The 12,359-nt window shown below is 32.8% G+C and overlaps 1 protein-coding gene across 1 annotated transcript in view; it reads left to right on the plus strand.

Moving 5' to 3' along the window:
* KLHL1 (kelch like family member 1) overlaps positions 1–10,326 on the plus strand; it is a gene marked incomplete at its 5' end in the record, with an annotated part of 353,122 nt that extends 342,796 nt beyond the window's left edge. Inside the window, 2 exons of the mRNA XM_008052763.2 lie at positions 2,497–2,668; positions 9,171–10,326. Coding sequence (XP_008050954.2) covers positions 2,497–2,668; positions 9,171–9,230 — 232 coding nt within the window. The remainder of the gene's footprint in view (positions 1–2,496; positions 2,669–9,170) is intronic.
* Positions 10,327–12,359: the final 2,033 nt, after the last annotated feature.

Genomic DNA, 12,359 nt, shown 5'->3' on the forward strand with positions numbered 1-12,359 from the left:
TAATTTATTGTAGAGATGAGGTCTTACTGCCCAGGCGGGTCTCGAACCCGCCGGCTCAGGCAATCTGCTCACCTCAACCTCCCAAAGGCACGCGATTACAGGCTGAGCCACCGAGCCCGGCTATGCAGTCCTTTTTTTAATGGTTATTTGTACCAGAAAAATTTCCTGACAAACAAAAAGTAAACAATACCATAAGCTACCCTATATGTATTACCCAGCTTCAACAACCATCAAAATTTATCATTATTGTTTTGTCCATTTTTCTTCCCTCTGTCTTTCCATTTTTTTCCTAAAGTATTGTTTGGTACTTCTTAAACATGTTTTCAATCCAGAACATTTCTCAATTTCTTCTAGAAACAAAAAACAAAAATGATCAGGACTTTATGTTTTAACATAACAGCAATGCTATTATTCCACTAATAAAAACTTCAACAATTTCTTGTTAAAATGTAATCCTGAGTTCTATTAATATTTCTGAGGCGGGCTCAGTGGCTCAGACTGTAATCCCAGCACTTTGGGAGGCTGAAGCAACTGGATTGCCTGATCCTGCGGGTTCCAGACCAACACCGGCAACTTGGCAAGACCTCGTCTCTACAATAAATAAAAAATTAGCTGGACATGGTAGCACGCCTGTAGTTTTGGCTACTTGAAGGCTGAGGTGGAAGGATCACAGGAGCCCAGCAGTTAGACGCTTGGGTGGCCCTGAGCGTGCCACTGCACTCCAGTCTAGGCGACAGAGTGAGACTTCAACTCAAAATAAATAAATAAATATATATATATATATATATAACTCCAAAATGTCTCAAACAGTCTTTAACAGTTGATCTGTTTGAATTAGGATCCAAGTAAGGTTCACTTACTTTATTTTGTTATGTTTCTAATCACATTTAATTTAGAACTGTTGTTTCTTACTATTTATATATTCATTATTATTATTATTTTTGCTACTGACTTGTTGAAAACTTCTGTCAGTTATTTTATAAAATGTTCCACATCCTGGATTGTATGATTTGCTCTTTGTGGCATCTTTTATTTTCTTTTATCCCCCCTCTCATTTTAAAGATCTATGTATATTTCAAAATATTTGTAAGAAGATTTAAAGATTGGTAAAGAAGATTTTGATGGCATATATGATGTATTTATGTTTGTGTGTATGTCTATGTGTGCCTATGTCTGTTTATGATAAACAGCCTATGTGTCAAGGTGTTCCTGATTTGCAGGCATTCACCCCATATGTCATTTCGCACATGTCATCTTGGCAGTGCACAATCCCCCTCCGTGGTGTGCAAACACATGTGACATCAAAGGTAATTTGAATATTTTTGTGAAATATAAATTCCAGATCTTTTGTAGAATCCTTGTTTTAATATACTGTAAGTATTTTTTTGTTTGTTTCAGGTGTCTGTGGGTTGAAAATTTGAATTGGTGAAAAAAGGATTGGAACAGAAAAACAAAGAATTGATTTGCTCTGCTTGTCAGAATATACTTTCTTCCAGTTTTATTTTATATTTGCTCTGCTGTGTTCTTACTAACTTTTCTGTTTCGATATCTGATCCTGCAATTGCAGGCTAAAGGCAAAGGGATGGTTTCATCATTCATTCTTAGCTGAAATAAAGCATATTCATTAGTCTTCAGGGTTTGCCACTCAAAATGTGCATTATTTACATGTAAATATGGAATTAAATTTTTTGAAAATAAAAATATTTCTGTTTAAATTTAATACTAATATGTTTGGTTTTCTAACTTACACCTCTTGATTTACCAATCTCTCTCTCATGGTGAACCTGCACAGCATCACTAAAACACAGCCCTGTTCATGTTGTAATTATTACCCCAAGTTTCCAAGGCTCTCTGTTTTTCTATTGAGTACACAGAAAACACTTTCTACCCAGAGAGTTAAACAATCAATATGCTGACTGAAACTTGCCTTTTGAGGCACATTTCTCCCTTATATTGTCTTGAACTTAGTCATACTACATGTCTGTTTCCGAAATGCTGGTCATACTTTTTTTTTTATTTATTTTAAACTACTGTTTTTTTGCACAAATTTCTCTTTTTCTTTGTAATCAATTTAGGAAGACTTTTATAACTGTTTTAAAGATGAATTAATTTAATTAATATTTTGTGAATCTCCCAGCTTTTTAACCATTTCTTCTGTTTCATTATCATCTGTTTTAAAAACCCTTATTTTGCTGTGTATAATAGTTAACAACATAGCTGACATTTCTTTGTGGAATGAGATCATCACATTCATTTTTCATTTATGTTAAATGAATCTGCAACCATCTAAGAGTCTGAGAGTATTTTTAAAATACCTCAAAGTTTAGAGAGACAGACATTATTGATATTTGCTCAAGAACGCCTGCACTCAAATGACTGAGCTTTTAGAAAAAACTTAGTTTTGTTTCTTATGCATGCTTTTTAAAAAACATTATTTACATATCGAAAGATGAATGTGATAAGAATATGTTATATATTGTTGTCATTGAATTTTAGATATGATCCCAAAACAGACACTTGGACCATGGTGGCTCCTTTGAGTATGCCCAGAGATGCAGTTGGAGTCTGTCTTCTTGGTGACAGACTATATGCTGTTGGTGGCTATGATGGGCAGACATACCTCAACACTATGGAATCCTATGATCCTCAAACAAATGAGTGGACACAGGTAAGCCTGTCACAGCATAATTTACTTCAAGTTTACAAATTTATTGCATTTGTTTCCTTTGAAGGAAAGATATCAAATAGTAATCTATCTAGTCAAATTACGCTGAGCCAAAAGTGATTTAGTCCAATTTTGCATTAATTTTGTAAAAATGTTGTCATATTTTTTTGCATATCTTTCCTCATATTAAAAAGTAATATTCATGTTTTAATGAGATTTGCATTTTATTAGAATCCATAACAAGAAACAGGTACTGACCTCGAATTACCTGAAGCAAAAAATAAAAGTGTGATATATTGTTTCACAAAACCCTAATATTTGATTTTAGAAATAGCAAAAAGGCTGCAGAAATCAACCTTCTGCCATTCATTTTGTTACTATACTTGTTAGGTTTATTTTTACCTATAGCAGAGAGTATTTTCCACCTGTTGGTGCTAAAATTTCCAAGTTGTAACAAAAAATAAAATTCATCTTTGTTCCAGTTCAATAAAAGAGTAAACAGCAAAGTATTCTGCATGGCCTGTGGCAAGTGCTCGCTCCTTAACAATCATTTTATCTGAGAAAATAGATGAAATGGTTGGTCTATTTTAGGAGAGCCATCATTTCTTGAATATACACTGTAGTGGAAGACTCAGAATCATACTGAAATGAAGTAGCTTCCGTTCTGACCCCATAGCTAGAGGACATGTGTTGGTGTGTGTGTGAGGGAAAGGTGAGGGCCGGGGAACCTAATTATAGTGAAAAACAACCTGTGCTGCACAGCTACTGTGACTTTGTTTATAGTGGAGAGAATGGATGCATTCAGACTTGTGTCCTTACATTCAATTTCTTGCGATTTTTTTTGTTTCCTTTCCAAATCTCTCACTATTTCTATTATTTCTCTATTTTACCAAAAGTCTAAAAGTAGAATACTGTTCAAATAAATAATCATTTCCATCGATGAGTGTAGTAACATTCTATAAAGCCTCATTTAGTTGAAGCAGGATAATAACCTTAGCTTCTCAAAGGCCTCAGTGGGTAGAAGGATCTGATTTAGTCACAGAAATGTATATGAAGAACTTGTACACTGAATATTTTAAAGATAGTTATTTTTAAATAAACAAGATTTTCTTCACTGTGCCAGTTTTGATGGTATGTGTTCAGCAACAATATAGGCTGACTTTAGAGTACAGAATAATATTTCTAATGACCAGGCTAGAATAACTGCCTTATAAATCTTCTCCCCTAAAGGAAATCTCTTGAAGTCAACAAAAATAGATACATTTGGCTTAGTAAAAAATATAGGAGGACTCAAGAAAGAAGGGGCGATATCAGAACAGCCTAAGTCCTATGATTTTCTACATTCCACTTTAATTGCTAGAGAACATACTTTCTTTATCCAAAGGGCAGCAAATATTAAAGAAGCTTCTACAATTACTTTTCACATTACTGCACTAAAATTTTAAAGGATATATTTTGACTTTTTACCTTTCTGAGTTCCTAGTGCTTTTAAAGAAAAGCCTGCATATATTAATGATGGTTGATTTGCTAAGGAAATATACCAGTTCTCTGGTATGTATTTTAAATGTGCCATTTATACAAATGAGCATTAAATAAAGGTAGTGTATGGGTATATAAATGATGTATTATAATATCTTCATTACGTATTTATAATAAAGAGCCATTATGCTTATCATTCCTCTAAAATTGAAATCAAAATAATGTTAGCAGTAATAAGAAGAAAAAGACTCCTAAAGATCATTTTCCCCTAACTGCATTTTATTATACTTATTTGGATCACGTACAGTATTTTACAAACAGCAAAGTGACATTTAAAATGTTTTATAATAACTTTATTTTAGTGTGATAAACATTAATTTTAAAATGTTGGCTGGGCTATGCGACTCAGCCTGTAATCCCAGCACTTTGGGAGGCCGAGGCAAGTGGATAGCCTGAGCCCATGGGTTTGAGACCAGCCTCAACACCTTGGCCAAACCTCATCTCTACAATTAAAAAAAATTAGCCAGGTGAGGTAGTGCATGTTTGTAGTTTCGGCTACTTGGAAGGCTGAGGCCGAAGGCTCTTCTGAGTCCAGCAGGTCAAGGCTGTGAGCATGCCACTGCACTCCAACCTGGGCGACAGAGTGAGACTACAACTCAAGAAAAAAAAAAGAAAAGAAAAAATGTTTAAATTACTTTAGGATTTTGCTTTCATGTCTTTTTATTCTTTACATTTTTAAGACTCTCGAGAGACTTTGAGCAGGTCACACAAAATCCTTCTGAACACTCTCAGGATTCCAGTCTACTAGAAAGAGTTTCCTTATTTTGCTATTTCCTGTCACTTTCAACTCCATGTACTCCATAAGGAGACTAAATTGATTGGTGAGTCCATATATTATTGGCACCCTCAAGTACCCGATTGTTAGAATAAATAAGCAAACTATATTAAAATATCCAAGAATATGGATACTTGTACAATGTCCCAGATTAGAGTTGGAAACAATGGAAGTAGCTAAGAGATCAGTTGACAGATTTATGCCTTAGTTTGTTTTGCAGAAAACACACAGGTGTATATGTGTTTTAAAGAAATGTGACTTTTTTATTTAACAGAATGCTTATTTCTTATATATGATTGAAGAAATAATATATGTGCTTCAAGACATAAAAAGAACTGTATCCCATTTCCATAGCCAGAGTGAAATTACTCTTTTATATGGTCTCTTGGTATGCTGTTATAGTGCTGGTGTGTGCGTCTATCTGCTGGTTATAAGGAATCAAAAACAATGTGTCATTTATGCTCCATCTCCAAAGACTCACATACTTGGTATAGAGTACGAGATATGTGAATATTTCTCGAATAAATTAAGAGTTGTTACAACTGAGCTTTCTCTGCTGTGCATGGATTTAGTTTATTTGCACACAATAAATACACAACAAATCAAGAATGAGTTTTAGGAAAACCAGTAAGATATCAACAGCCACAGTTACTTTTATTTAATTGGTTCTTTGGCCAATTTTTTTAAGTTATCATCATATCTGTCAGGCCGAAAGCTACAACCCCTGGAAGGAGAGCAAGAACGTATTTTAAAATACGTATATATATTAAATAAAGTTGGACCATGAGGAAAAAGGAGAAAATTTATCTTAAAAATTTAAAATGTATTTATGGGCTGGATGAGGTGGCTTATGCCTATAATCGTAGCACTTTGGGAGGCTGGGTTTTGAGGATTTCTTGAGTCCAGAAGTTCGAGACCAATCTGGACAACCTAGTGAAACCTCATCTCTACAAAAAATAAAAACATTAGCCGGGTGTGTTGGTGCATGCCTGTAGTCCCAGCTACTTGGGAGGCTGTGTCAAGAGGATCAATTTCGCTAGAAGCTCCTGAGATGAGCCATGATCATACCACTGCACTCTGACCTGAACAACAGAGTGAAACCTCAACTCAAAAAATAAATAAATAAATAAATAATAAAATATAAAAAATTAAATTTACTTGTGTAGAAAATTCTAAATGATTAGAATTGCATCATGAGTTCATTGATAAGGGAAATCAGCATTATGACAGAACCCAAGTGCATTGGGCAAAGAAATCTTCCTACAGGAAACAATATGTAGAATGAGACCTGACATATAAATAATCATTAACCAGATGAAAATATGGAGAATCCTTTGGCTTAAAGAACAGCATCTGTAAGAGCTGGATGAAGAACACATGCCTGTTTCACTGAGCAAGAAATAGACTGGTGGATTTGGAGAGACAAAGTGTATATTATATAAGATCAGGAACCATGTTAAAGAGTCTTGATTTTAAAACTGGAGGGGAGTTAATGAAACATCTTAAGCAAGTAACCTGAATAGTAGGAATTGAATTTTAAAACAATTGTGCTCGATAGAATGTGAAAAATGATTTGGAGAAAGCAAGATTGGTGTAAGAGAAATTTGTAAGGAAGACATTTTACCAATCCACTTCAGGTAAATTTGTTACCAGAACTAAGTGGAAAGCAAATGAAATGGATAGAATTAAACTGATTGGAAAGATATTTAGAGGACTTGATGATTATTCAGATGTAGAGTTGAGTGAGGTTAAAAAAGAAGAGTCAAAGATTCCATCTTGACCAACTGGGTAGAGAGGGGTGTCATTCACTGATGTAATAAATATGGGGGGGATAGCATTTTTTTTTGCATATACTCACATGCATATAGAGATATAGATGTAGATAAAAATATAAAGTTAAGCTACTCTATTTGTAGTCTAGTGCACAGTACTTCTCTGTATTGAATGAACAACAGGGAGCCTTTGGGAAACTTTTCAAAAATATGGTTACTCAATACTCATCTCATTTCCAGCGAGTGATAGGGTTTGGGCACATACACAGTCACATATTGCCTAACAATGCGGATATGTTCTGAGAAATTTATCCTTAGGCAATTGCAATGCTGTACGTGCACATCACAAGATGTACTTACACAAATCTAGATGATATAGCCTGCTTCACATTGGCTATTTCTCCTAGGATACAAACCTGTATATCATGTTACTGTACTAAATATTGCAGGTGATTGTAAAACAGTGGCAAGTATTTGTGCATTAAACACATCTTAACATGGAAAAGATATACTAAAATTATGGTGTAAAAGATAAGACATAGTAACTTATATAGGTTATTCACCATCAATGGAGCTTACAGGACTGGAAGTTGCTCTGGGTGAATCTGTGAGTCAGTGGTGAATAAATGTGAAGGCCAAGGGCATTACTGTAAACTATAGTAAACGTTATAAACACTTTACATAGTCTATACTAAATCTATTTTAAAATATTTTTCTTTATGCAATAATAAATCAATCTTAGCTTATTGTTATATTGTTACTTTTTAAAGTTTTAAAATTGTTTGACTCTTTTGAATAGTACTCCTTACAACACAAATATATTGCTATACAAAAATATTTATATTCTTAGTCTATGGGTTTTTTCAGTTTTTAAAATAGGAGTACAGTAGGTTTTTTACCAACATCACCACAAACAATGTAATATGTTGTACTATGACATTAAGAAGGCTACATCACAGGAGGATAGGAATTTTTCAGCTTTATCACAGTCTTACAGGACCATTGTGGTATATGCAATCTGTCATTGACTGGATTCTCATTATATGCAGCCCACGACTGAACTTTGTAAAATCTTACATGACTCTGATGTAAAATAACACTTGAAAATCATTAGACAATAAAAGAGAGAAAAGAGAAAGTGAGTGCATTTTGAGGTCAGATAAACTTCAGTCTGTGTACATTGATGTTGGATTTATGTATTATCTTTGGATACTCCCGTCACTTACCTGTCACATGAAGATAACAACACATTATGTGATTATGAAGATGACTGTGGTAATATATAAAAATTATTCTTAACATAAGATATACTACCAATATATCCAAATGTACCTTTTCTACTCTCATTTTAGGCAATAATTCTATGAGTAAGACAAGAGGTGTTACATTATATTAGGTTTTGCAAAATGTATTATATGAAAGAAATAAAAAATGAATACTATATGAACTTTTTAACTTGCAGTGACATGATAAATAACAATGAGTACATTCAAAAAAACTAATAGGAAATGGAGGTAATTTTCATATTAAAAGAATAAGAACATGTCTGTTCTCAATCAGTAAGATAATGTATGTGATTTGAGGTTATTTTGTCCTCAGCTATTTTATTTCTTACATTTCATGCATGTTCCTTTCAGTTTGAAATAATATCCTGTAATTTCTAGTCCACTGAGGTATTCTTAGAAAACTGTAATAGAAATCACTGATATAAAAAAACTCAAATTATTAAAATGTTGACTTGCCTCCAAAGAATAAATTTTCATTACAAACTCTGTAAAAATTATTGTTTTTAGTATATATCTAGCCATTTTCATGTTCAGCATTATTAAAAAAAATCACAATTCTCATTTCAATGATTGTCATCAACTGGAATTTTAAAAATTAAGCCCTATAGAAATTATAATTATGGTTTATTTATGACACAATATTGAAATTATTTCATTATATATCTCTATCTAAAATGAATGAATAACAAATTTAATTTCAATATAATATCTGGGGAAATAACTTCAAAATGATTGCAGTAAGTGCAATAGCTATTTCATCTAACATATAATTCAAAATATCACTATGAAATGTTATCACAAAAGTCTCCATGCAAACTACAAAATAAATCTCTACTGGAAATTTTTCTATAGTAGGTTTATTTCAATAAAAGTTATTAAATATTTTGATATTTTTATTGGTAATTTCCAATATAATTGCAAGTTTTAAATTTTCAAATATAAAAATCACTGTTTTTTAAAATTCTATTTTTGGTACTTCCGTTTTTGTTGTACTACTTGTGGCTAAAATAAGAAAACATAAATATATTCATGTATGATTTTCATGTCTATGATTCTTTAAAATAAAATATAATTTTTGTATGTTTATATGACAGTACAATGTGTCTTAAGTTGTGTTTCATCTTTTTTAACAGATGGCTTCCTTGAATATTGGGAGAGCAGGTGCCTGTGTGGTGGTCATCAAGCAACCTTGACTTATTTTGACTTTATTTGGAGGAATTTTATTTGCTGGTTATTTTTATATTGTATGGCAAGAATGAGTACTTCCTGAGATGAAAACTTCTCATGAACAAGGATTTCTATAGATTTACCTACTGATGTCAAAAGAGGTAGAAGTTCAAACAGATTTGTAGGAAGCAAAAAAACATCCAACTTACAGGAACAATATCTGACCATATGTTAGGTAGTTTAGGAGTGGTTATTGGTAATTTGTTTTGTATCATAGCATACAATAACTAGAGTTACCAAAGGCTTGCTTTTCTTGAGCAGTTAGTTGAAAGAAGAGGTCAATATTGGTAACGTGGATAATTTCATGACCACATCTCTTTCAATTTTTTAGAATCTGTGGCAATATCTAAGAGCCTGTCCAAGCTAGAAGGCAGAATATTGCATCTGACAGAATCTGATTGATTTACTGTTTTTCTAATCAGATGTGGTCATACATGGAAGCAGAATGATGTTTTATTAAAACAAATCTGCTTCTTCCTCGTTTTCCTAAGCTACAAGAACAATTAGAGAAACAGATTCATGCTTGTTTCTTGCATTCAGAAAATAAACTAGCCTGCTAGTCAAAGCTGCATATCTCATCAGAGACGATGGTTGAATTTTATTGCAACCATAATAGCAATCTGAAACTGGCAAACACAAGGGATTGTTTTCATTAGGCTTGCCATGTTGCTTTACTTTTCTAAAACACTGAGCCAAAGATTCAATACAATTATGGGCTTTTGCCTTATGTTGAGTTCAGTGTAAGCATGGAAGCTAGTTATTCTGAATGTTATATATATCCACTGCATGTTGAAGTTCTTTAGAATTTTTTCTTTAAAAAAGCTTAGAATTTCAAGAGAAAACATATGATCAATTAAGTTAGTGTTTATAATTATTGCTAGAAAGAAGGCAAACTTCAGATTCTCATTTTCCACTTTTCAAACTTGTTACATTAATCTATCCATTATTTTAAGTCAAATGTTTGTAATTGTTTAAAGCATAAAATGGAAACATTACACAATGTTCTTAATAAATAGATTCATGTGAATTTTAAATACAATTAATAAATAATCAAAAATTTGCTTTTATCAGTGTATCTTTCTTCAATTGATTTTAACTCAGATATAAGTTAAACATTGACAAGACATATTTCATAGGCAAATTTTATTGGCTGACTTTTCGAAATTAAGAAAGTATATATCTCTATCCAAATATTAACTTCCTCCAAAATATAAAACTATGTTGATACCAAATGCAACTTTAATTATTTTTATTTTATTGTAGTCACTCACTTGGGACAGTTATTATTAGTGTCTAACAAATACATGTTGCATAATAAGAGTGCTGACAATTGTGCAGAAACACAATTTTCTTTTCTTAAAAGGCAAGAAAAAATTTACTTTTGGAGTCAATGAAAAGTCATAGTTTTACTTTTGGGTGGTCAAAAATATTTGAGATCTAACAACCAATGAAAATATTAATAAACAGTTTGTATCAAGGAAATCTAAATTTTTTCAAGATGAATATGTGGTCAAATTTATTAGACACAGTTTATTTCTGAAAAATGATGCTCTTATAGCTATAAAATGAAGTAGCATCACTGATTATTTTAAAACATGGGCATAAAATTTACAATGTTAACTATTTCTGAACTTAGCTATGTCTAAGTATAGAGTTCAGTGGTGTTAAGTATCAGTAGGCATCAAAAAAAATACAGAATATATTTATAAAAAACTGTGTATTTATTCCTACATGTTTAAACTTCAGTCATCTTCAAAGCACTCTTTGATTGACGCAATACACCTATCGAGATGCTTTTTTCACTGCTCAAAACCGGTTTTGAACTTGTCAAAAGCCTTTTGCTGCTTCTGCCATTTTTTGTTTCACCTCTTCCATATGGGTGAAATTTTCCTTTCTGAGTACTTTTTTCATCCAAGGAAACAAACAAAAAAAAGTAGCTCATGGCAAGATTGGGTGAATAGAGAGGATGAGGCATGGGTCAAAAACTACTGAAAAAAGTTTCACTGCCCCACGTTGTTCATGTAAATCACCCATCAAGAAATAAGCAAATGTGTTGAAAGAATCTCCAAAGAAATTCACTGAAGATGAATATATTCTCTCACAAAATCGCTAGCTGGTACACTGATGCAGATTGGTTCCTATAACACTTACCCAGCAGAGGAAGCCTATATTACAAAGGGCCCACCCTCCAAAAAAAATTCCATTTTGTGGGGCCCCTTAGTACACCCAAAATTTAAATTGCTGGGTTATGTGGTAAATCAATTTTTTGGGGGGAGGAAGAAATACTGGTCTTCATAGTGGTTGTACCACTTTGCATTCCCTCCTATCATATACAAGAATTCCAGTTTCTCCACATTCCTGTCAACATCTGTTATTGCATTGTTTCTTTTTTAAAGTGGTTGTCCTAATGGGTATAAAATGATAGATATTGCATGGTGATTTTGATTTATACTTTCCGATCACTAGTAATGTTGAATACTTGTATTTTTTCAAATGCTTTTGGTCATTTGTGTATAATTTATTGAAAAATGTCTTTTCATGCCCTTTGTATATTTTTTAATTGAGTTTTCTAATTTTCTTTCCTGTGTTTGTTGGATTGTAAAAGTTCTTTATATATTCTGGATATTAACCTCTTAGCAGATGTAAGTTTTTGTTGTTGTTGTTGATTTTAAGTTGGAATCTCACTCCGTCGCCCCGAATGGAGTGCAGTGGCAAGCTCCAGCCACCAATGTCTTGACTTGCTGGACTCTGGCGATCCTTCCGCCTAAGCCTTCCAAGTAGCCGGAACTACAGAGCAGATGTGTAAGATGTGCAAACATTTTCTCCCATTCTGTAGGCTGCCTTTTCACTCCGGATTGTGTTATTTGATGCAAGCATTACTGACTTTGAGAGTTAACATCATCGATGCATCTGTTGCTTCTTAGTCTCATTAAACCTTCAAAAATTGTTGCAATATTCTATACTTCAAAAAAAGCAATTAATGAAGAATGAGCAAGTAAGAAATATATTTTATTGCATATATCAAAAACACATTTACTGTTAAATACTTTTGGCAAACAAAATGTTGGCAACAAAAGAGCAAGTCAATGTGAATA

Source organism: Carlito syrichta, unplaced genomic scaffold (assembly GCF_000164805.1).
Source record: "Carlito syrichta isolate Samal-C Ts95f unplaced genomic scaffold, Tarsius_syrichta-2.0.1 Scaffold287495, whole genome shotgun sequence".
Taxonomy (NCBI): Eukaryota; Metazoa; Chordata; class Mammalia; order Primates; family Tarsiidae; genus Carlito; species Carlito syrichta.